Genomic DNA, 27,378 nt, shown 5'->3' on the forward strand with positions numbered 1-27,378 from the left:
TTTTTAGTAAATATTTCCATCAATTTATTTTCTGTATTCCTTAAAAACAAACAAAAATCACAAGTTTAATACTAACGCTTTAAAATATATACCGAAAGAAAGCCAACTCATTCATGCTGAAAGTTGGTCTATGTTTTCTTTACTTCTGTTTGCCAAATGATCTTCAATAATTTCTGCAAAGAGATTCCTCTTCAACAGATTATATGCAAGAGGTAAAAGCTGGCCAGCAACTTTATGAAAATACTGAAAAATAAAAGAATATAACATTAAGTAGAGATATAGCAGATGCCCCCAGTAAGTAGCAAAAAATACACTGAAAAAGCTCTTGTTTAACAAAGCATACTCTCCAAATCATTTTAACTACTTTCTAAATTGGTTAGGAACAGTGAATTCACACAGACACCTAGCACTCTGTTCAAAAGGCAGTCCTATAGTTCTAAAAGACTAATGGTACATCTTGAAGAAAATTCAGAAGAAAACTAAGTTAAAATTTTAAGCTTTCTTAATCCCTTAGATAAGGATCATCATCCTTTTTACTTTCCCCGAACTATGTGCTCAAATGCTTTTCCTTCTCTAGTGCTATCCCTACCGGGTAAGACTTTAATCATTATTTTCCTTGGTGTTTACTCTACGAAGCACTATGCTGAATCTGAGTTTTCAAATAATATTCCCCTTTATCTTCAAATTCTCTCTCCTCGACCCCACCCTGTAACCCTGCTCCATTGCTTAAGTCACTGCCTTGGGTTTATCAAGTGACTCAGACTACTGCTATTTTATTTATATATTTATACACACACACACACACAACATATATAAACACTATAAACCTCGCAATGCTTCTGTTGATGGCATTTAGCACTTATTAGATGCTCAGTACAGTGCTAAACCTTTTCATATGTTGTTTAGTACTCAAACCAATCATTTTTAAGTAAGTTGATGTTCACATATTTTGGCAAGCCCAGCATTATTCTGATTGGTCAAGGACTGTTATTCTGGCTGTTAAACATTTTGATTATATTTACTGATAGCCATATCTAAGGTAGGCAGAGAAACACACTGATTCGGTTTGGAGCAGAGTTCTCAAAACAGACTCTCCTGCCCAGTGGCATCAGCCTGACCTGGTTAACGGGTCAGAAATCCAAATTCATAAAACTCACCCCAGAACTCGATCAAAACTGGGAGGGTGGGCAGTGTCGGGGTAAGTACACCAATCTGTGTTTGATCAGCCCTCCACACGGCTGTGCTACATGCTGGAGTTAGCCACTGGTTTCGTCTTGGTGCCCACACTAGTCTCAAGAGGAGCAGTTTTACCAACACCCAGGAGCATGTCAAATATAGTCTCAGGCCTCACCCCAGATGCACTGAAACAGTCTGCATTTTAACATTATCTCCAGGAGATCTGTATGCACTTTACAGTTTGGGAATTACTGATTTAGACACTAACTCCGGAACCAGACTGCCTGCAAACTTGAGCAAGACGGTTTACCTCTTTATGGCTGGTAGGTGACATCATAGGTTAAATGAGAAAGGAGTGTGTGTCTGTGTGTGTGTGCACGTGTGCAGACATTTTATAGCTAAGAGAGACAGGTACAATGGTGTTCCTGAGCTATAAAATGCCAAACCACACAGCTACTAAGTGGGGAAGATGGGACTTAAAACCAAACAGTTTAGCTCCAGAAACATGCTACAGACACTACATCTCGAGGCAACTACAGCGAATAAGCACTGATTTAACTGTTAGGTAGATCTTTCCTATTTAATAAGCAAAGGTCATGACCAAAAAACAAAACAAAACAAAAAACCCCAAATCCTATGTTTTAAGTAATTTCATTGAAAGCCTATTTTAAGATACAGTGGCCCCCCACCTTATTCACAAGGGATAAGTTTCAGGACCCCCAGTAGATGCCTAAAACCACAAACAGTATCCTCTGTATGCTATGTTTTCCTATATGATAAAGTTTAACTTCTAAATTAGGCACAATAAGAGATTAACAAGTAATAAGATAGCTTCAGTACAGTCTTAGTGTTCTACATGAATGTGGTGGTTTTCCAAATACTGTCCAACCTTTCTGAGGATGATATGACCTGACAAAATGCGTACATAGTAGGATGAAGTGAGGTGAATGACGTAGGCACTGTCCTACAGTGTTAGGCTACTACTGCCCTCCTGACAGTATCTCAGAAGGAGGATCTGCTTCTGGCCCATGGCTGATAACAGGTAACTAAAACCATAGGAAGGGAAGTCATGGTTAAGGCAGGTCGGAGGCTAGGGACTATTGTAGTATTTATTTTTCATCTAGGAATTCAAGCATAGAACAAATACCTCCACCACAATAGAAGACCAAACAGAGCCCTATGACAGGTATGTGTACACAGCCACACACATAACTAACTAAAGGACATATAGCTGTATAATATGTCTAATAAGTAAATTCACTTTAATGGAAACCTGAAGGCAAATAATCTTGGTTATTCACCTCTGGCAGAATATAAGATTAATTTCAAATAAACATCTTCAGACAGATGCTTACCAAAAAGTTCCTTTTGGGAAAAAAAAATTCATTTGAACACACAAGATGACTTTATATCCTGCCCATGCTAGTGGGGACATAAATGTGCATGCTGTAGTATGCCTGTACGTGGAGTGTGGTAGAGAAGAGAGATTCAGTGACGGTTGGGAAGTAAGAGTTTTTTTTTTTTTTTTTACTCACGTGTGAGCCATAACAAAAGAGATCCATTCCCAGCTCAAGCCCCATACCATAATCACATTCATCATTAGCAAACTGCACAAAAGTCATCATTTCCTGAATGGGAGCAAAAGCTTTTAGTCTGTCCTCATCACTTGGTGCCTCAACAATTGTCTTGCAAATTCTCTTGAGGTCGGCTGTAAGAAACCAAGGATACAAAAAGATGATCCACACCCATCAACAAAGATAAAAAGATACTAAGCTGGATTTTTCTTCAACAATTTCTACTAGTACAACAAATGCCACCTTGGGTGGCACTACTAAATGACAACTTTATAATTTAAGAAAAATGGCTTAACAAAAAAGATTTATATATTAGCGAAGTGTGACTATTTTACTATGGATCTAGTTGCAATCATGATTATACATAAACTTTTGAAGATTTTTAGTAGGCTAGTCTGCAGATCAGCAAACTGTGGCCAAACCTGACCCACCCTCTGTTTTTAACTGCCCTCACGCTAAAAATGTCTTTCCATTTTAACCAGTTGGAAAAAAGAAACTATGGTAACAGAGACCATATATATGTAGGCCACCTCTGGGCTAGACCATATTAAACGCTGGATTTAAAAAAGAGAACAAAACCAAAACAGGCCATAAGGTTTATTATTTATTGTCCTGTCCTACCTGTCCTACTAAAAACATACGTATACAGAAAAAGACAATATAAGAAATAAGAAGTCATTGCTGAATTAAACCTTTACCGAAGTGTGGGCACAGCAAAAGAGTAATTTGAGGTAAGAACACAGAAAAAACTTCTAAACTCTAAATTTAAAAAGTCAGTGGTTTAACATTTTTGTTTTGGCTTTCAACACTTTTTTCTCCACTACTTTCTGGATATTGGTGTGCATCAGATCTCAGGATGTGTATGAAGGTACTTAACATTAATCAGACTTCATCATACCTCCTTTTTGACCAATACTTTCCTCAGGATAAACCAATAATTTTTAAAAAATGGATATTATTCAAACCAACCAACAAAAATGTATTTTTTTTTAAAGCTTTTTATTTATTTGACAGATCACAAGTAGGCAGAGAGGCAGGCACAGAGAGGGGGAAGCAGGCTCACCTCCTAGCAGAAAGTCTGATGAGGGGCCCGATCCCAGGACCTTGGGATTATGACCTGAGCCAAAGGCAAAGGCTTTAACCCACTGAGCCACCCAGGCGCCCCGAAAAATGCACTTCTAAACCAAGTGGCTGCTATCTTGGGGGGAGGTGAAGATTCATTAAAATATTAACAAGTTACACCTAAGAATGATACATAATTTTAAGTTTTATGTATAAGGCACAATACTCTATTGATACTAACTACAGTTACGTAAGATGATCAAGAGTGGTAAAGAAATACCAGGGCTTTTAAGCTCCGAATTTGAATATATTTGATTCGGCTGTGACAACCACAAATAATACAAACTCTATGTGAAGTCACAAAACATTACTTTGTTCGTTTTCTCACCTTTGGTAGATAAGTATAACATTGAACAAATTAACACGTATCACCTATGTTCCTGACTCTAAATAGTTGTGACACATTTATTGGTTTGAAACTTTTTAAAAGACTCTATACAAACTTCATAAGCTTCCTTTCCTTTTCTTTAGAAAAAAATCAGTGCCAATCATTTCAAGGAAACATATCTGGCCTCCATCAAAACCTTAAGGATAGAAAATGGGTTCCTTCCTGACCCCAAAGAAGATGTAACTAATCTATTGAGACCCTTAGAATCTTTCTCACCACAGTGCTCCAGGCAGCCCCTACAACTCACTTAGAGCTAGCATGGAATTAAAGACCTACTTGTCTTCTGTTAGCAAGTATTTTAAAGTTTATCACTTTCTGATGTCTTCTACTTTCACTCCAGGCAAATCATATATGGACTACAAAAGAATAAGCAAGTTACAATTGCTAAGCTATACTAAACAGAGAAGAAAATATTCAGCTCACCAACAGTATGAGGGAAAAAATCTGTTCTTCCACCAATAAAAAATTCCACAAAAATTCATGTAACAGAAGCCCAAACTTAATATCTAAATGAGACCTTAAATTAACCACTCAAAAATGCTACCTTAAATGTTACTATTCAAAACAATGATTTAGAAGTTTCAACACTTGGTTCTTATTTTATCCTTCTACTACCAACAACTGGAAGACTTAAGCTAAGCCATAGTGATTGTGCCAAAGTTAAAGTTGGGCAACTAGCTAAGCTATTATTCTTTGGTTAGTGGTAAGCACACTAGTCAGAAAGACCTAAATTTAAGATCTAGTTTCCACCTGAAAATGGGAATAAGACCTACTTTAAAGAGTGGGGTGAGGATTATTGTGTGTGTGTGTGTGTGTGTGTGTGTGTGTGTGTGTGTATAATTTGATAAAAATCTATTATGACATAAATTTCTCAGTAAAAGGCATCTTATTTGCAAGGTTAGAATGTTACGTTTAAGCAGTTTCAAAGGGAAAACTGGTTACGAACAAACTACATTGTGATTTGCTGAACACTGCTGCACATTAATAAACTGCCAATCAACTGTAGTTCCTGGCAAACAACACTAGGCAAAAGCAAGATGATACCAGGTCCTTAACTTTATGGCTTGCTGCCTTCTCAAACAAAAATAATTAAACCACAGAAGGATCTAATGTCTAGAATGTTAGCAAAAAGTAGAGATAAATTGTGATTTTGGATATAAAAATACAGAACCACAACCAGGGTAGGGTAATAAGGTTTACTCCAGGGTATTGCAATTTAATACCTACTACCCCTGAAGTTTTAGTGACTCTTAGATCCACTACAAAGGTTCTCAGACTTTCCCAAATAAGACAGTAATTCTGCTTTATAAAGCTCTGAGTGCACCAGCACACAGGTAGGCAGAAGGTTGGAGTATAAGCAGAAAGACTGAACAGAAAATAGCAAGAGCCTATACTCACTCCTTCCCCATTAGAGACTGATTTATCTCTGACTTCAGAAAGGAGATATAGGACAGATTTGCCTGTCCAAAGAAAATGTAGGCTTCCTATATAATTAAGGTTTTTTTCTTCTGTAGCTATATTAAATATATGAAACTAATTTTAAGATATTTAATTCAACCCATCATATCCGAATAGTAGCACTTCAACATATGATCAATATTAAAAATTTTAAGTGTCAGTTTTTAAAGTTCAATGAATTAAAATGGCAAATTCAGCTCAATTGCACTAGCCACATATGAAGCACTCTGTAGCCATGTGTGGCTACTGGCTACCATATTGTATAGCTCAGTCATATTTTCCCCATGGAATTCCTCTAAAGAGGTAGGGGTACAGCAAAAATAATTACACATGAATAGCTGTGATTTAAGACACCAATCTCGGCTGGAGACTGCACAACAAAGTTTGAGAACAGCTGCTTTAGAAAACTGGTTAAAAATACAGATCTCTAGGTCCCAACCCCAGAGACTATCAATCAAAGCTGACTAGTTCTGTTCTGAAAAAATGGATAGCCAATATTACATGTTTGGGCAGGACTACTTGGTTCTTGAGCAAGTGCTTTTATTTCCTCCTAAATTTTATCCTCCTTGGAAAAGGATAATATATAAGGGAATGCCAAAAGGGATGTTCAAAGAAAGAAGGAAATGGAGGAGAGGGGAAAGAGTTGAGAATTGATTTTCCTCCCTTTTTTCAAAATATCAGTAATTAGATTTATATATACAGTCCATTTTCAGAGTTTTTGTTACTTATAAACGAAGCAGTTCAGGATCTTGGGCTTCTGAAAGCTAAAGAATCTTACACACAGATGAAAAACTTTTCACAAAGGACTATAAAACCACACACTATTTCAGTAATTATTTAGTAAATTGACTATAATGTCAAATGTCTGAAACAGTTCAAAAAAAGTAACCCAGGCAATAGGCTAAAATTCTTTAAACTCTTAAAATTAACCACCGTATTTTGAGCCCTATTAGGTAAACACTGTGCTAAAACCTTACATACTCTTTACACTCCAAACATCCCTATATATGAATAGTATTCACCATTATTAACCATTTTAGAGATGAAAAAGACAAAGTTTAGTGGGGTTAAGTAATTTGCTTATGGTTACACAGCTATAAACCTAGTTTTAATTCAGGCCCGACTGACCCTAAAACTTGAGTTTGCTCTTTATCCATAATACTGATTGTCCCACAAAAAGCATACTTACGTTCTTCTCAGTACAAGGAAAACCTTACCACACACATATGCATTAAGAAATACATTACCATCTGTTTCAGGGAGCTCTCTGTACCCAACATCATTTTTATCTACTGGGACAACCAAGCCTGCACCATGAAAGGTCTTTGTCACGACCTAAATAAAAAACATAAAACCATTGGTAAACAGACAAAATAGACATGGCACATCGATATAAACAATGACAAACTCTCAACACGTCTGTCAAAATGTAACCTTTAATGACATTCATTTTGGAGTCCACTGCTGAAGTTTATTATTATTCCTTCAAAATCAGCAAAAGTTAAGCACATGAAGAAATGGGTTTTACTAACTGCACTCAGAAGACTGCACCCTGATTTGGGAGGAAAGAATGCCAATGCATCCTATTATAAGAGGCAAGCCAGTATGTAAGTTTCTGTTAGGTCACTATACTTTCTGTATTTTCTGGGTAGGAAGCATAAGGAACTAAACCTAAAGATCAAGGAATAGTTTCTGTTAGCAGGAAAATGTAGTGAAACAGAATTCCTCTTGTGCATCTCGCCAACTTTAGGGCCCCCATTTTTACCTAAAAAATTCAGGCTTGTTTTTGCAAACTTCCCCAAAATAGGGCAGTTTTCAGTTTTGTGCTGCCCTTTACAGAAGCAAAATAACATAACCAGTGATCTTTTAGAAAGTGGTAATCTTCAAAGACAAGAACAGGCCCAACCACAACGACCACCATAACCCTCCAGTCTACATTCTTTTCATGCACAAGTGGTATTATTATTTGGTCCTTCCTTAACAAAACAACTACTTTGAATATTACACTTACTTGTGCAGCCAGTGAAAACTGCCAAGACAGAAGGACCCAAGCCCCAAAGTCTTCTCACCTAAGTCTCTAGATCTTAAAATCTATTTCACTCAGATGCCCCAATCTTTTGCTTCTTTCATTCTTTCTTAAGTAAAAGAAGGGACAGATTATTCAAAATAAGTTCTCAGACAACAACTTGCCATTTGCAAAAAAAAAAAAAAAAAAAAGGTCACTGTTGTATCTTACTCTTTATACCAAAATAATTTGCAGTTGGATGTCAGGATTAAATATAAAAATAAAACCAATGAAACTTCTAGAAGGCAAACACTTTTAATAATTTTAAAGTGGAGAAGGAAAAGACAGACCTGACTACATAAAATTTGATCAAAAATCAAGAGCAAAAGATACTGATAAAAATATCTGTAATATATACAATAATAAAAATTAAGATTAATGTCTTTAAACTATAGAAGAGTCTTACAAGGAAAAAACATCCAACTTAAAACATAAGTAAGAAAAGGTGAATTCTAACCCTGACAGAAAAATGGCCAAACCTCAGGCAGTTCACCAAAAAAATACAAACGGCCAGTAGATAAGTGAAAAATATTTAATGTCCTTTATAATCAAAGAAATACTAAGTAAAACAATGACATATCATTTTATATCTATGCAAATGGAAAAGAGCAAAAGGGACTGCTAATACCTAACAATGGCAAGGGTATGGGGAGAACAGGCACTGGTACATTGCTTCTACACTGGGAACATACACTAGCTTCACTCATACAGGGGAGTTCTGCAAACGAAGAAAATAAACTCCACAAAATGAAAAACCAGCAAAGAAAAACTGTTGTTTTTCTTTAAATCTAAATCTTGAAATCACTCTGGACCTGGCAATACTACATCTGGTAATTTCTTCCAAGGAGATAATCAAGTAAGTGTGCAAAGAAAGGTATAGAAGGTTATACATGGCAGGATTTGTCTTTATTTGTGAAAAGTTTAAAGCAACCTAAGCTATGCACATCAGCACACTGCTCTGCAGCCATTCTGAAATTTATGAGGTGGGTCTTTAGTTTAGCAATACAAAATGATAATCATAATCACAAGCATAAAAAAGCAGGTCATAAAACAGTATTGATAATGACAGAAAAAGCAAACATCTATATAGTTACTGGCCTATCTTCTCTTCCACTCAGGCTGACACACAACAAAACCATGGGAGGTATATATTTTCATATTTTTTACAGATGACTAACTGCACTAATTTTCCATAAAGAGGTAGCAATTATTAGCAAAGTACCAAAATCCTAATTTTATTATGAAAAGGGTTACAAATTCACCCTGTGCAAGGGTGGGCAATATTCTAAAGCACCAAAGGATGGAACAATGGAAGGATGTACCTTCATTTTACAGCAATATTAAACCAGTTTTTATTTTTAAAAATGAAATCTAGGTATAAGAAAAGGTAAAGTAGCTTTTGGCCAATCAGTAAGATGGAGTGGAAAAAAAGCTAAATATCAAAGATGTAAATTTAGGTGTCAGGTCACTTATGATTTTAAGCAAGGAACAAAGTCTCTGTAAACCTTGATTTACTGATTATGACACAGGATAATTCCTCCTTTGTTTGCGGACTTGTTGTAGAGATTGAATGAGGTAACTCATAAGGGTTTGGCATTCCAAAGAACCACAAGGAATCATCAGTATAAAAACAATTGTTTCTCATGTATTATATAGTGCACTATTACACTAGAATGGATATACTACTATCCTACATAAGAACAAAGTCACTAATTCACATATATGAATGGAACTGAATTTTTCAGAACTAGAAAAATATGAATTAAATGAATATCTGACAATATAAGAACAAACATCCTTTTTAATGGAAAAGGAAGAAAAAGCAAAATCAGCAACTAATTGTCTTTGGGAGGATAAGATCATGGTTGTCTTTTAAGTTCTTTTTTTCTCCCTTTATGTTCCTACCAGTTAATTTTCGTGGACAGAAAAAATATATACTTAAAAAAACAACAACAACAAACACACGGGGAAGGGAGCCAGGACAAATATACCTATGAAATTTAAACTCCAATGTCATCTTATAATTATGGGGAAGGATTAAGGAAATCTCATCTGAAATAAATTATAATTGATGGTAAAAAATAAGGTTCTGATGAAAGAATTTTCTATCAGTTATTTTGTCTACATAAGTACAGGTTTTAGTCAAGATAAGTTAGGAATACATAAGTATAAGGCAAGAAATGCTCATTAGGTGGGAGAGGCTCCCTATGGAAACTAGGAAGGTAAATGGCCACGTAACATCTTTAAGTAATTTAAAAATGTCCCACTGCAGTGGCTTTCGTTCAAATGCAGTTTTAGAAATTATTTCTGGCCTCTAAGATTAAAGGAACACTTGCCGAGACTGCAGTTTAGTGACTATGACTTATGTGACTATCATGCCTGGTGCTGAAGTAGGATTTTCAATAACCAAATTCACTAAACTACTTAGTTACCAGTGTTAGTTTATCCAGGAATAACGAGTACTTAATTTGGCCTAGAACTTTCAGATGAACCTGTCACAGCAGATAATGGTGTGAAACTGGAGTGCCCTCATTCCCCCGTGAGAAATCTCCTTCCTCACCAGAGGTTATAAGAACAAAATCCTATAGAATTCTCATTTACCCCAAAGCAGAATTCTTCTATGTTTTCTGTTAACTTCTTCTCAAAAATTTAAGTGAAAAACCAAAAGGATCCAAGACCCAGAAGTCTTTCCTGTTTACAAAACTCTCCACTCACAATGCAAGTGTTAGGAGAGATGCAAAAGGAAATGGTAATAGAATCAATATGGGAAAAGGAGACAGGACTGCTTAGACACACATCTGCTGCAGAAAATGAGCAAATCTCAACACATATTGTCCTCCGAAAGGAAACTACCTTTGAAGCCCTTAACTGAAGCACTCTAAGGCATACCTTCACAAAACTACTCTCCCAAAACACCTTGAGCGAAATCAATGATCCTTAGCTATTAAAGAAGAAATGCAGGTAAATACTATGCACAAAGCTGCTTTCACTCAGTTCTATGAGATGTGTAACTGGTCAAACAAGATGAAGAGAAAGGGAAGTCCTGGCATGAGCTAGCAACCAGAGCAGAACCATCTGCTCGTGCCTCGGTCTGTCTAACAACTGATGAGAGTCACCCAAGCCGTACCCTGGTGCCACCCTTCTAGCAATCCAGGGGACGGACAGCCCTGGAGCGAGCCCCCGAGGGGTGACATCTAGTTCTCCTCGGGATGGGGCAGAAGGAAGGATAAGGTGTACGTGGGAAGGAATCAAGAGAGAAAAACATCCTACTGAGTAGCAAAACAGTCTGAGACTAACAGATTTAAACCGTACTTTCTTATCTCTCTGTTTCATCTTCATGGTTCTCTGTTCCAGTGAGTACCCAAGTTCTCTGGCTGCTTCTGTGAGTTTTTCATCTATGTTTTTCAAGAGACTAGTTTTCTTTTTATCTGTTACTTCCTTAAGCTTTTTCATCAGAAATAATCTGAAAAAGAAGTAAAAGCCCTCATTATTATGTAGGCTCCTGTACTAAGGACACAGGACACTAAGGGAGTATATTATAGACATCAAATTCCATGCAAGAGAAAGACTGCAGAATAATTACCAGCAGTTGTCTCAGAACCCTTAACAAACTTCTTCAAACAAGAGAAAAGCAATTATCAATAAAAAAAAAAACTACCAGTCACAGAAACAGCAAACATGATTCAAGTCTGCATTCTGTAATGTCTTCAATTAAGACATAAAAGGTATTTTAAAAGCTGAGATTCAAACCAATTTTAAATCATATCACTGGACATTAACATATGGCATACTGCTTTGGAGAAGTGTGGCATAACAGAGAAAAATAGTATGCAGATAACAAAAAGGGGTTTAAAAGAGCCAGAGGATACTTAAAATACTTAAGATCAGCAGATTTTTTTCAAATGTTATCTACAAATTTGTGTTAAGATAAATTTAGAAACTGTAAAGGGAAATCGAAGCTATTTTAAAAGCTTATACATAAGCACAATCCAAAATAATTTTATTTATTTAATTTTTTAGACAGAGCGAGCAGGGGCAGAGGGAGAGGATGAGGAGGGGCAGAGGGAGAAAGAGAATCGTGAGCAGGTTTCATGCCCAATGCAGAGGTTGTCACGGGGCTCATCTTATGACACTGAGATCATGACCCAACCGTAATCAAGACTTGGATGCTTAACCAACTGAGGCACCCCTGAAATAATTTTCAAGTACGTGAATAGTACAATACATTAATGTCAGTTACAGAAATAACTTCTTGTTTTATTACAAGCAGGTTAATAAGACTTTTCCAGCAGAGCAGAAGGTCAAGTGTAAAATGGAGAGTTAGAAGCAGCACTCCATTGGACACAGACCTAATCCCCTTCCTCTATATCCACTTCTATACTCCCAGGAGGAAACTTGCCTCTATTCACTACTAGCATTTGATAGTTTGCTATAGGGTGGGCACTGTAATGAGATTAAACATTTAGAGTGGGTGCTACTCGAATCCTCATTTTACAAATAAGGGAACTGAGGCACACAGGATAATCATCTTATGCAATTCATAGACTTAGTATGAGTAGATTAAAATACACAGAAGCCAAGACCACCAAAATCATTGTCTTCATTACATAAATCATTACAAAATCATTGTCTACAGTACATATATTACACCTAACGTTACCTTCAATCTTGACCAGCTACATATAAAGAGAATGTATTTACATTAACCATAAAAAGCAAACTAATCATGTCAGGCCTAGGTGAATCAATCTTTATAGTCTTCCTCACCCTGTCTGGGTGCATCTAGGCAGACCTTCAAGTACTCTGTGCCACTTGTTTTCATATTTCCATGCACATACTATTCCCTTACGTAGAACACCCTTCTTTCCATTCTTTGTAGTAAGTTCTTATACATTTGTCAAGGTCTAGGTAAAATATTCTCTCTATGAAGACTTCCCACTATTTAAAGCACTTAGTGACTGTCTTCCTGTAATTATTGCATTATTATGACTATTTCTGTATCAGTTTATTAAGCTTTGCTCTCTTGGCTTCAAGCCTAATCTCCAATACTCCTCTGCTTTGTGATGCTTAAAGTTGAAATATGCAAGCTGAAACAACCACCATGACCATTTTATACTCTGTTACATTAAATCTGCTGGGATATACTTTGAAACTTGAATGAATCCTTCAGTGGTCATTTGGAAATTACTGGCTCAGTAAGTTATGCAGATCTTAGAAATACTGAAATTTTTCATTTTATCAAATTTTTTCCATAGATATTGAAGATGATGCAAACAAATGGAAAGACAGCCCATGCTCATGGATTGGAAGAATACTGTTAAAATGTCCATACTACCCAAAGCAATCTACAGATTTAATGCAATCCCTATCTAAATACCAAGAGCATTTTTCACAGAACTAGAACAATCCTAAAATACAGAAGCACAAATGACCACAGATAGCCAAAGGAGACTTGAAAAAGAAAAAGAAAGCTGGAGGTTATGACACTTCCAGATTTTAATTTATACTAAACTAGTAATCAAAATAGTATGGTACTGCCATAAGAATAGACACAGATCAGTGGAACAGAATAGAAAGTCCAGAAATAGACCCAAAAATGTATGGTCAATTAGATCTTCAACAAAAAAGGCAAGAATATGCAGTGGGAAAAAGTCCTTCAACAAATGGTGCTGGGAAAACTGAATAGCTATATGCAAAGAATGAAGCTAATGGGACCACTTCCTTATATCAAACAGAAAAATAAACTCAGAATGGCTTATGGACCTATATGTGAGACCTCAAACCATAAAATTCCTAGAAAAGAGCACAGGTAATAACTTTCCTGACATCGGCTATAACAAGAGCTTTCCAAAAAGGTCTCCTGAGGCAAGGGGGAGAAAAGCAAAAATGAACTACTGGGACTACATCAAAATGAAAAGCTTCAGCACAGGAAACAACCAACAAAACTAAAAGACAACTTATTGAATGAGACAAGATATTTGCAAATGATCTATCTAATAAAGGGTTGGTACCTAAAATAGAACTTCTACAACTCAACATCCAAATCACAAATAATCCAATTAAAAAATAAGCAGAAGACATGAACAGACCTTTCTCAAAAGACGACACACAGATGGTCAACAGACAAATGAAAAGATGCTCAGCATCATTCATCAAGGAAATGCAAATCAAAATCTACGAGGGGTACCTGCCTGGCTCAGTCAGAAGGGCATGTGACTCTTGATCTGGAGTTGTGAGTTTGAGCCCCATCCTGGGTAGAGAGATTACATACATACATACATACCTACAATGAGATACCACCTCATACCAATCAGAATGGCTAAAATCAACAACACAAGAAACAACAAGTGTTGGTGGGGATGTGGATAAACAGGAACCCTCATGCACTATTTGGGAGAATGCACACTGGTGCAGCCACTATGGAAAGCAGCGTGAAGCATCCTCAAAAAACTAAAAACAGGGGCGCCTCGGTGGCTCAATGGGTTAAGCCTCTGCCTTTGGCTCAGGTCATGATCTCAGGGTCCTGGGATCGAGCCCCACATCAGACTCTCTGCTCAGCAGGGAGCCTGTGTCCCCACCACCCTCTGCCTGCCTCTCTGCCTACTTGTGATCTGTCAAATAAATAAATAAAATCTTTAAAATAAATGATCAGGGGCGCCTGGGTGGCTTAGTGGGTTAAAGCCTCTGCCTTCGGCTCAGGTCATGATCTCAGGGTCTTGGGATCAAGCCCCACATTGGGTTCTCTGCTCAGTGGGGAGCCTGCTTCCTCCTCTCTCTCTCTCTCTGCCTGCTTCTCTGCTTACTTGTGATCTCTCTGTCAAATAAATAAAAATCTTTAAAAAAAAATGACCAATAGACACATGAAAATATGCTCCATATCACTCAGCATCAGGGAAATACAAATCAAAACCACAATGAGATACCATCTCACAGCAGTCAGAATGGTTAAAATTAACAAGTCAGGAAACGATGAGAATGAGGGGAGAAAAGGAACCCTCCTATACTGCTGGTGGGAATGCAAGCTGGTGCAGCCACTCTGGAACAGTATGGAGGTTCCTCAAAAAGTTGAAAATAGAACTAACCTATGACTCAGCAATTGCACTACTGGGTATTTACCTCAAAGATGCAAATGTAGTGAAAACAAAGGGGCACCTGCACCCCAATGTTTATAGCAACAATGTCCGCAATAGCCAAACTACAGAAAGAACCCAGATGTCTATCGATAGATGAATGGATAAAGAAGATGTGGTGTACACACACATATACACATGTACATACAAACAATGGAATAGTATGTGGCCATCAAAAAATGAAATCTTGCCATTTCCAATGAGACAGATGGAACTAGAGGCTCAAAAAAAAAAAAAAAGATTTTATTAATTTATTTGAGAGGGAGAAAGAGATAGTGAGAGAGAGGGGGGAGAGAAAGTGCACACAAGCAGGGGGAGGGAGAAGCAGACTCCCTGCTGAGCAGGAAGCCCAACATGGGGCTTGATCCCAGGACTCTGGGATCATGACCTAAGCCAAAAGCAGACACTTTTTTTTTTTTTTTTTTTAAGAGAGACAGTGAGAAAGAGCATGAGCGAGGAGAAGGTCTGAGGGAGAAGCAGACTCCCCATGGAGCTGGGCGCCTGATGCGGGACTCCATCCCGGGACTCCGGGATCATGATCTGAGCCGAAGGCAGTCGTCCAACCGAGCCACCCAGGTGTCCCATCCAAAGGCAGACACTTAACTGACTGGGCCACCCAGGCGCCCCTGGAACCAGAGGGTATTATGCTAAGAAAATAAGTCAATCAGAGAAAGACAATTATCACATAATCTCACTAATGTGTAATTTAAGAAACAAAAGAGAGGATCATAGGGAAAGAGAGGAAAAAATGAAATAAGATGAAACCAGAGTGGGAGATGAACCACAAGAGACTCTTAATTATGGCAAACAAACTGAGAGCTGCTGGAGGGGAGGGGGACGGAGGGATGGGGAAACTGGGTGATGGACATTAAGGAGGGCCTGTGATGTAACGAGAACTGGATGTTCTGTAAGACTGATGAATCACTGACCTCTACCTCTGAAACCAATAATATATTATATGTTAATTTAAAAAATTATGAGTGCATATTATTAATAACTTTATTATAATCAATGGAATTTTATAAAACAAAAATAATCAAGAAAATGAAGTTTTACAAAAAGTATTTAGGGGCACCTGGGTGGCTCAGTGCATTAAGCCTCTGTCTTTGGCTCCGGTCACAATCCCGGGGTCCTGGGATCGAGCCCCACATCAGGCTCTCTGCTCAGCAGGGAGCCTGCTTCCCCCACCCTACTCATGATTTCTCTCTCTGTCAAATAAATAAATAAAATCTTTAAAAAAAAGTACTCAGAACTTATGTTTGAAAAATCATTTTCTACAGTAATAAATTCATATTACCCAAGACAGCAAGGTAGGGTAGCAGAAAATGTGGGGGCCAGCAGGCAAAAGGAAAAAAGATTATTTAACAAGTTGACGCATGTACTGGCCCCATTTATTCTTTTACTATGTACCAAATGTTTTACATTGTATTTGGGTTTGCACAAGGTAAGCATTCAATAAATGAATGTTTACTCATTTCAAATGTTCACTTAAACTTAATTAAAACTATAGAAGTATAATTTTGGGCTACATTTATTTATTTATTTATTAAGATTTTAGTTATTTATTTGACAGACAGAGATCACAAGTAGGCAGAGAGGCAGGCAGAGAGAGAGGAAGGGAAGCAGGATCCCTGCTGAGCAGAGAGCCTGACTCAGGGCTCGATCCCAGGAACCTGGGATCATGACCTGAGCCAAAGGCAGAGGCTCAACCCACCGAGCCACCTAGGTGCCCTGGGCTACATTTAGATATACTCATAAGATGTATTTTAAAAAGATATTCCTGAGTCCTACTCTAGATGTACTGAAGTGGCATCTCTAGAAGTAAGACCTGCAGAGCTCAAGGTAAAGTACTTTTAACCAGTAACTCATGAGGTTCTGATATATAGGTCTGAAACCATTAACTAAATAGCAGTTATCAAAGAATGGTCTGGGGACCCTGAAACCTTGCAGGAGATCTGTGAGGTCAAAACTATTGCTACAATTATTTTAGAGGGAAAATAATGTGAAGAGAAAAAATTATTCTTAATTTTGTGATCCAAAGGTAAGTATTTTATAGATTGTATGAAAATGGAATCACCCCATGTTACTCTTTTTTTGACCTCTTCACATAATGTATTAAACATCTTTCCAAATCAACAAATCAATAACCTGGTATTATAGTGTCCTGATATTCCATATTTATTTACCTAATTTTCCCTATTGCTGGATAGAGGTGTTTTCTCCAGTTTTTTTTTTTTATATACATATATATTATATACACATATCTGTATACCTGTCCAAAATTTTTTACATAAATAGCTAGGGGCGCCTGGGTGGCTCAGTTGATTAAGCCATTAACTCTTGATTTTGGCTCAGGTCATGATCTCAGGGTTGTGGGATCAGGCCCCGAATCAGGATCCGTGCTCAGCATGGAGTCTGCTTGTCCTCTCCCTCTGCTCCTCCCTGACTTGTGCTCTCTCTCCCTCTCTCTCTCAAATAAGTAAACAAACAAACAAAATCTTAAAAAAGAGAGAGAGAAACAGCTAGCTAGAAATGGAATTGCTAACTTAAGGGTATAAATGTTTACTGAGCTCAGTACCTGGCAATGTTAATTATTTGTCAAAAAATCTTTTTTTTTTTTTTTTAAGATTTTGTTTATTTATCTGACACAGAGAGAGCACAAGCAGGGGAAGCAGCAGCAGAGGGAGAGGAAGAAGTAGGCTCCCCATGGAGCAGGGGGCCTGACTCGGGGCTCTATCCCAGGACCCCGAGATCATGACCTGAGGCTAAGGCAGATGGTTAACTGAGTCCAGGCACTCCTTTCTTTGACCATTATTAAATTTTGCACAAAGAGAACTAGTTTCTCTGGGCATAAAAGTAAATTGTTTATTACAAGTGGTTTTCCTTAAAAAGACAAATGGTCTTCCTTACAAAGGGTCCTTCCTTAAAAAGATCTTCCTTATTCAGGTTGATACAAAAATATGCTAAGTGCTCTGATTAGTTCACTTAAGTAAACAAGGAAATAACATTAGGTACTCAAATACTTCCTGGTCTTCACCTAAATTATAAGTTAATCACCAATTTTTTTTTCTTTCTGCTAAAAAAGTGAAACAAAACAGAACAAAAACCCAGAACAGTCTTAGATTATGTTAGACAACCACTCTATCTTTCTTTTTTAAAAAGATTTTTAGTAAGACTAACAGACTAATGAAAAATTAGGCATTTTTCCATATCTAAGTATTTGTAGAGAGTGAATAAATTATTTATGGAGCATCTATGAAAGGGCAGGTGCATGGGGAAAAGTCTCTCTGCCCTCTCAAGAACTTGTATGTTAGTTAATGCAAGAGACAGAAATTACGCAAGTAAACAACTATAGTTTCTAATAAAGAGACCACCAATTTAAACTGAATAAATCTAAATAGCCTAAAAGAATATATAAATAAGAAGAAACATTTTATAAAAAACTCAGAGGCATCAGGAGATAAAAAACAACTTTTTTTGGACATCTACCAAACAACTCCTCTTTTAGATACATCAGTAGGTATGTAGCAGTCTAGACGGAGCACTGGCTTAGTTTAAATTCTATTCACTGCAAATTTGCACCATTAAGTCATAGAGAATACAAGACTTTTAAAAATAGGGGATTAGGGGTGCCTGGTGACTCAGTCGCTAAGCCTCTGCCTTCAGCTCAGGTCACGATGCCAGGGTCCTGGGATCAAGCCCCACACCAGGCTGCCTGCTCCATGGGAAGCCTACTTCTCCCTCTCCCACTTCCCCCTGCTTGTGTTCCCTCTCTCACTGTGTCTCTGTCAAATAAATAAAAATTTTTAAAATAAATAAATAGGGAATTAAAAGAGGTCACAGAAAACATGATCTACTAATGTTTACATTGACAAAGATGGCTTTCTTCATTTTATTTCAATGTGAATTGCCCAGCTGCAGGGAGATGGTTTCAAATCACGTCTATGGCTAGTAGAGTGTGAACCAGCTCACAAGGCTCCATTCTGAATCCCTTTCACATTAGAGCTGCTCCATCTCTCAGACTACTCTTTAGCTCAAGCTCCACGTGGGACTTAGCTTTTCTCAAACAGAAACAACTCCCTGGAAACTGAAAGGCAGGAAGAAGTACTAGGTGGAGAGGGTGTCTGTTTCTACCAGTGAGTCCAGTTAGAGGCCTCTGATGCTCTATTTAACAGGTGCAGCTGCGATGTCAGTGCCTGATCCTTAGCTTCCATCATGGCTGAGACACAGAGGCAGGGCATCCCTTTTACTACCACAGGTTAAGTCAAAGACGATGTGGTCCTAGGGCCACTGATGAGCGGATCCTGATTGCCCCAGCTTTTTGATGATGGCAGAGTGAGCCAGTGCTGCCACACAACTGGCACTCCCTGAGACTCATCTCCATTGGCCCTTCCAAGAATTTCAGGAGCACCTGACTTTTTTTTTTTAAATTCTCAGATGGTCAACATATAGTGTTATGTTAGTTTCAGGTGCACAATATATTGAGTGATTCAACAATTTATAAGCATCTGCTTTCACCGTATTAAATCTTGGTCAGAACTGTACACAATGGGTTCTTATAATAGACTCTTAATGATGGTATTTAAAATGTCTAAAATATCTTTTGGTTTTGCTATGGGACTAATGAAGTCAAGATTAAGTAATATTTTCCCTAAATAAAATAATTAGTTATAAAAGAGGTTTTTTTTTGGTGAAAAGTAGCAGAAGTGTGGATAAGAATACTGAAAGTCATGGAAATGATCTTTAGAAATGTAAAATTTTAGTTACCTCAATGTCCCTCAGTGGTGGACTGATATAGTAGTACAAAAACTGCAAACAAATATTATAAATAGGAGGGAGATTGAAATATTTTCTTACTTGACTGCGGCAAACACATTATCTCCATTTTGAACAATAGTACAGTTTTTCTTTGCTTCATTTGTACCAACATATACAGGAAGTTCATCAGGAGAATCCCTGTTTGAGCAAAAGAGATTAAAAATTTAGCTGCCCATGATTTATCAGGCAAGTAGAATTTCAGGCCTATAGACAACAATTTATGTATGCAGGTTTTTAAGAAACTGGAACAAATTTGGCAGGTTCCTAGGAGACTTAGAGTTTAAGTTTCTTAGGAATATCTACAACAAATCTTACTTATAGAAGAGATCCTAAAATTAAAATTCTTAGTCCTAGTTACCTATATACCTAAATACAAAGAAAGGGGTAATAAGGCCTGTCAAAAGGAGGGAAAATTATATGCAATCCTCTCTACCCGTTTTATAGTCTATGAAAAAAAAGGTGGGAAAAACAAAAAGAAACAGGATTGTAAAATGTGAGAGGTGAAAGGATAAAATTTCACACACACGCACGACACCGAATCCTTTTATTTTACAATCAAGGAAACACTGGAGAGACAAAAGGACTCAGCCAAGGTCCTAGTAAGTTAATGGCAAAGCAAAAAGCAGAATTCATATAACTCAATCCTCAGCCCTGTGTGCATTCTGTAGTACCACAATCCTTTTCTTTTTTTTTTTTTAAGATTTTTTTTAAGATTTCATTTATTTGAGAGAGGGAGAGAACATGAGAGGGGAGAAGGTCAGAGAGTAGTAGACTCCCAGCTGAGCAGGGAGCCCAATGTGGGGCTTGATTCCGGGACTCTGGAATCATGACCTACACCAAAGACAGTTGCTTAACCAACTGAGTCACCCAGGCACCCCACAATCCTTTTCAATAGGCATGTTTCTTCTACTTCATCTGTTACCCTACAGTTAATCTTTAAATAACAGCATCTCTACTGGTATAAGTGGACAAGGTATTTTATCTCTCAAGCTACTTCTACTTCTTAACATTCCAAGCACTTGCATGTATATCCATCTAATCCTTTTTTTTTTTTCTTTTTGGTGAGAGAGAGCGAGCAGAAGCAAGGGGAGCGGCAGGGAGAAGGAGAAGCAGACTCTCTGCTGAGCAGGGAGTCCGATGCGGGACTTGATCCATCCTGGGATCATGATCTGACCCGAAGGCTGATGTTTAACCAACTGAGCCACGCAGGCAACCCCCATTTAATCTTCATATTCCTACTAGGTAGATATAATTATTATCCTCATTTTTACAAGAGGAAACTGAGTCACAGAAAGTCACAATGACTAAAGGTGACTGGCACATAGTCTTTCAGATAATAGAACCAGTCTGACTCCAAAGCACATTCTTAATTCTTATGGCCCCTAGAAGCATATGGCTAATTTAAGTCATGGCAATTCTCTAAATTATCTTCCTTGGGCTAAAAGAGTGCTCCTAAACCCAAAAAGTAAAGAAAATTTATAACCACAAAGGTATCAGCAGTGAGGTTAAACCTAAAGAGTTCACTCATCCTAGGGTAGGTTAGAATGGCAGTATCAAGAACACCAGAAGCCTATGTATCCACCAATCAGAGGGAAATATGTTCTCCATCTTGGGTGAGTCCAGCGAATGCCTATTTATACTCATTAGAAGGCCCTGTAGCTGCATTTTAGAGAAGAAAAGATTCTTTACCTGAAATACCCCATGTGGAATTGAGTTTTATTATCTCCAATAACGATGGTCTGGAACTCAGGAGGATCATAGTAAAATCTCCAGTGAAGGTTAAAATTCAGGCTTGATGATTTTTTCTTCATTTTATGTTTTCCGGCAAGGATATCATAAGGACCCACTAATCGAAGTCCAAGGCTTGTGGAAAGTGAATCTATAAATTTAAGTTTATGTAGACAATAACTTTCTGAAGGCAGATAGGAAATCATGTCTTTTATTTGTAAACTACATCTAAGCAATTTTCTTAAAAACAAAAAACACAAAACTTCCAAGCTTCAGTTACATTTGAAGACATTAGTTATAAATACTCAATGAAAAATCAGAGGAATGAAAATGTGGCACTTACACTTAAGATTTTCTCTTAAATTTACCACTGATTACATTTCAAACATACTGCTGTTTCTTATTTTGGCCAAAGCAAAAACGGTTTTGTATTCTCATGGGCATTTTAGAGCTTAGAACACTTACCTTATCTCATTACTATGTTGTTGTTAGCCTCAAATATTTGTAGCACACCCATATTAGGGGAGAGACAAGATAGACAGTAAGTGAATGTGCACTAAGGAGGGTAAACAGTTAATGTATTTAATGAAAACATTTCCATTCCCTTCCCTCTACCTCAGCTAACTGTCACTCTCAATTCCTTTGTCTCTGGCTAACCCTAACCCTAGATGATTCCATCTTCTTTCTCCCTCCACAGATCACAAAGGGAGATTGCTAAATAAAACTAGAATTATGGAATGTAAACTTCAAACATATGTGTTCAAAATATGCTTTTACAGCATCAGGTGGGTCCTTGTTGCTTCTTCAAGAGAGAATAAGCACTCCAGGCAGGACCTGGATATGTAAGAAGATAGGGATGGAGAGAGGAAGAAAATTCTGACGAGGCAACATGAATAAAAGCCTAAAAACAGCTTATTTAAAAGGGGGAAAAATAGTTCAGCTTAGCTGGAGCTTAAGATAGCATACACTAATTTTCAAAGCAACAAAAACACTAAAATCACCCATCTCGTTAGCCTATAGAGATAACGAGGTTATTAGTCTGGTATACAATAACAATGTTTTCCTGCCTGTATGACTATATATAGAGTTATTTCAAAGGAAACCATGCTGTTTTGTGGTGTTTTTATTGTTTTCCATTCTTTCTGCACTCAAATTTTCTGATTATTTTTCCATGCTATTAAATATTTTTTCATAATTTTTAATGGCTGCACAATAGTCCACTGACAGACATTTACTGCTTGTTATTTTTTTACTCTTCTAAACAGTGCTTCAGTGAATATCTTTACTAATATATGACTTTTTGGTTTGTTTTTTGTTTTAAGTAGGCTCCACACCCAGTGTGGGGCCAACAGGGGGCCTGGGAACTGATGACCCTGAGACCAAGACCTGAGCCAAAATCAAAAGCTGGATGCTTAACCAACTGAGCCACCCCAGCACCCCTTTGCTAATACATGTTTGTGCAGTTATGAATATTTTTAGACAAGTTGCTGCATGGTTTAAGTGTTCTGCTATATGCCAAAATTCACCGTTATCTACTAATCCACATTTCCATCAGTAGCATATGGAAGTACTTCTCTCCCATCTGTGAAAACATGTAAAAAGTAATTTTGTCACAACCATTATCAATTCTTTGTGCATCCTTTCAGAGATAGCATAGGGACACATAAGGTACATAAGAATATGTGTGTCCTTGACTTTTTAAAAAATACAAATGGTAGCACTCTATACACATTTTTTTTCTCACTTGAAATATTTTAGGCACCATACCTTATCATTACCTAAAATCCACCTTGCTCTTTTAAAACTATGAATATCCACTGATAGATGTGTTAATGATGGGCTTTAGACCATTTCCCATTTTAGTTTCAATAAATATCACTAAACATGATTTTTAGTTCACCTAATCCTGAAGTTCCTAGAACTAGAACTGCTAAGTCATACTAAAATTCCTGCAACGTATCAAAGCACTTGTTTTCTTTCAAACCCTCATCAAAGTGCACTGTGGAATTATTTACCTTTGCCAGTGTAACAGGAGATAGTCACATATTATCACAGCATTATTTTATATCTCTCTTAGAAACATGTTTGAGAAAGTTCCTTTTCTGTGAACTTAGATCCTTGGTGCAGTTTCCTACTGTCTTTTCCACTGGTAGAAGCAGGAGAATGATTCTGGAGCAACTCACCAGCTGGGTTTTCAGGATCAAGTTCTTCACAGAACTTCCAGAAGTGATAGAAGTCTTCAGGTAGGGAAAGCTTATAATGATTTTCTATTTCTTTCCGAAGGTCACTGGAGACCTCAGCTTCACAGGATTTACTTTTCTTCACATCAACTGTTTTTTCACACTGAAAATCAGCATACAAAACTTTGTTTCTCCAAAAGTAACAATATTGCTCATTTTTGTTCACCCAGCTCTGAAAAACATGTTTTCCTTTCAACTCTACAAATGGTATTTCTGAACAGAATTTAGGGATTCTTTTGGGCAAAGGAAAACAGTATAATATATAGCGATCAAGAAGGATGCACACAGCAAGTCTTTAAATATATTTTTCTAAGATAATGGAAACAGAAAAGAAAAAATATTAAAGAAAAAGTAAAGGGCAGGAAGAATAAGAAATAGGAAGGTTTTGCCTTCTTTGGGTAAATTGGTCATTATGCTTTTTGTTTAAATAGATTCAATGATCACACCAGAAGCCAATTGTCAGAAATAACTGGATAATAGTGGATTTACCAGCTAAAACTATTATTTCAGAAAAAGCCTTTTAATGTCAGAACTATGTTATAAAACTCAATCTCTAATATCTCTGCAATATGTTCATTGCATAAGTACACTAGGTTTTATAATGCCTATTTGATAAATGTCTGTAAAGATAAAATGCTGATGGGCGTGTGGGTGGCTCAGTCAGTTAAACAACTGCCTTTGGCTTGGGTCATGATCCCATCCTAGAATGGAGTCCTAAATGGGGCTCCCTGCTCAGCAGGGGGGGTCTGCTTCTTCCTTTCCCCTGTTCCTTCTCCCTATCCCTCTTGCTCTAAAAGAAATAAATAAATAAAACCTTAAAAAAAAAAAAGGATAAAATTCTGAGTTAGAGGTTACATATCTTTAGTTTTGTAAGTAGCAAAGTTCCTCTTTCTAGGAACCTAGATCCTTTCTTTTTGGACTAAATTCCTTTCTTTTTATTCTTCCTTTCCACCTCTATTAGTGCTTCTCAACAGGAGTGATTTTGCCTTCCAGGGGCACATGTGGTAATGTCAGAACTTTTTAGCTCTTACAGATTTAGTAGGAAAGGGGGCTGACATTTAGTAGAGGCCAGGGACACTGCTAAGCATTCTGCAATGCACAGGGTTAGCTCCCTGAACAAACACTTAAATGGGCCCAAAATGTCCAGTGTGACGCTGAAAAATTTTTAGATATTTCTCATTCATATTTATATTCTTCCATTCTCCCAGTAAGCTCAAGTTTACTGATGCTACTTTATGTATCAAAGTCTACACAATATATTTATGATTTAGATGACATACAAGAATGTTCTTGATAGCTCTCTTTCTAAGAGCAGAAAAGAGAACAAATGAAAATGCCTACTGACAAGAGGATAAAAAGTTACAGGATTTCAAACAATGGGATATTCCTCTTAGTGAAAAGGAAAACAGCCACACACAACAATACAGATCAGTCTTAATATAATGTTGAATGAAGGAAAAAAGTCCTTGAAGTTTATATGCAGCACAATAGCCTTCTTAAATTCAAAAACAAAAAATAAATACTGTTTGTGATAAGGCTATAAAAAGAAGGCAAGGGAAAACATGAGGATGGTAGCTACATAAATGGAGGTGACAGAAAGTTAGGCAAAAAAGATAGTGAGCAACACTTGTAGAGCTAGTGTCAGGGTTTCAGTTCTGGGGTAGGGCAATGGGTTCACAGGTGTTTCTTATATTATTAAATAAGGTGAAAGAGGACCATGCATTGACAAATAACAGTTTATTGTGCCAAGGATTTTAATGTGTCTGAGGTCATAAAAAAATTAAACAAAAAGGCTGTTGAAATATGGATCCAAAAATGCATGCTGATAATAATTAATAGTAAAAATGGTAAGTAATAAACAATACTAAATAATACTTATTATGCACTTACCATGTGCCAGGTCACTGTTCTAAGCACTTTCTGTGAATTAACTCATAACCCTCTTAAGAGTTAGATACTATTATCCACATTTTACAATGAGAAAACTTAAGTAACTTTCCTAAGTCCCTAACCCATAAGTGGAGCAGTAAAACCCAGGTGGGCTGGCTCCAAAGCACAGATTTATCCACTTTATGCTGCTTCTCCAGTTACATACAGAACAGCAGGAACGTATCAAATGCTGACCTATTCTCCTTTGTTTTTACAGCAGTCTTTGGTTAGGCTTTCAAAGACTCGTTCAAACCTAAGATGTTAGAAAGAAAAGCCTTATACTACCTTGCTGAAAGGCAGTTTTTCCTAATGGTTAGGCTGCCTGGGTTGACTCTTGACCTTCCTGCTTTCCAGCTGTCACCTTAGGGAAGTTACTTAACCTGTGCCTTATTTTCTCATCTACAAAAAGGGCATGTAGTACCTGTATCACAGGATTGTTAGGAAGAATAAGTAGTTTGTAAAAATACACAGAACAGTCGTAGCACATAATATTTAAGCACTAGCTATTACTGTTAGCTGTGGTCTCTATAGACTCATTTTCATCTCTGATATTTTATTTCTAATACTATCACTCAGTCAAAGCAGTTTATACCACCTTCAATTGGAAATAAAGATTTTTTTCAGCTTTGTCTTAACTCACACATGATTTCAGCATCCTCAAATCCCCAGTAACTAGAATTTAGGGCACCTGTCCCCTTCAGAGGCTACACTCATCCTTCAGTCTTTATCTAGAAAGCATGACCTAATATAAGCAATGCCCAGAACTAAGGTCCTCTAGCAGATAATTAAGCTAACACTGTTCTGCTCTACCAGTTTAGAATACAGAGTAATTCTGAAAACTGTCCTTATCACAAGGACTTTTCTCCTGCCTGCCTCTCTTAAGAGTACAGCAGTATTTGCAGAACTTCTGAAATCGTATAAAAGTATGAGAATGTGCAAATACTTTATGCCCCCCATCATTGCCTTTACGATCAGGGCCCTCTTTCCCATCTCTGAGTGCAGGCCCAACTCCGCTGTACCCAAACATCCTCTACATTTATTTCCATTTCTTATCCCTTCTCTTTTCTTCCTTCAAGGGTCATGTGCAACTTGAATTGCCCTTAAAAGATTTCCTTAGCAACCCCCTGGGACTTAGATCCTACTTCAGTGTTTCCACAGCACTTTTGCAACAACAGCGTTACAATGCCAAACAAAACATTCGCAGTAAAATATATATTTACTGTGCCCAGCTTCCGCAGGCTGGGGGCTGTACATGGGGCAGTGGCGGCACCAAGCATCTAGAAACCGCGGCGCCCGGCACAGTGCCTGGCGTACAACCGGTTTCTAATCAATTTGTTGCTGGTTGAACCAATAAACCATTGGTTGTCATAATCGGCTTCCCCAGGAACCCCACCAGAAGAAGGGCAGAAAATGAAAATTTCAAAGTTCTTTGCTCCAAACCCTAGCATAGCAGAAAACAGCGCCCTGCGCAGACCGCCGTTCCTGCACACACAGCAGCGACCCAGTGACTACTGGATAAGTGCAACGTGCTGTCCCTTGCTGCCTTATCACCCAAACGGCCTTGAGGATCCCACACATCCTCTGTTAGCGGTACCTGCTGCCCCTCCCCGCCGGGCCTGCGTTTCCCGCCACCGCCGGCCATTCTGTAGCTGCAGCGCCAGCAGAATCCCGGGTCCCGCCGTTGCTTCCGATAGCCGCCGACTGCTTCCGGTTCAAGAGACTCCCGTCTGGAATCCTGCGCAGCGGCGGC

The 27,378-nt window shown here is 37.7% G+C and overlaps 1 protein-coding gene across 1 annotated transcript; it reads right to left on the reverse strand.

The window, feature by feature from the left end:
* LOC101679878 (histone PARylation factor 1) lies at positions 1-27,371 on the reverse strand. The gene is made up of 8 exons (XM_004758100.3): positions 27,223-27,371; positions 23,643-23,802; positions 21,421-21,610; positions 19,771-19,869; positions 11,096-11,246; positions 6,966-7,053; positions 2,712-2,884; positions 1-243 (listed from the first exon to the last, which is right to left on the reverse strand). The coding sequence occupies exons 1-8, from the start codon at positions 27,268-27,270 to the stop codon at positions 112-114; spliced, it is 1,041 nt and encodes a 346-aa protein (XP_004758157.1). The 5' UTR covers positions 27,271-27,371; the 3' UTR covers positions 1-111.
* Positions 27,372-27,378: the final 7 nt, after the last annotated feature.

This window comes from Mustela putorius, unplaced genomic scaffold, assembly GCF_011764305.1.
Source record: "Mustela putorius furo isolate JIRA1106 unplaced genomic scaffold, ASM1176430v1.1 tig00000242_pilon_pilon_pilon, whole genome shotgun sequence".
NCBI classification, from domain to species: domain Eukaryota; kingdom Metazoa; phylum Chordata; class Mammalia; order Carnivora; family Mustelidae; genus Mustela; species Mustela putorius.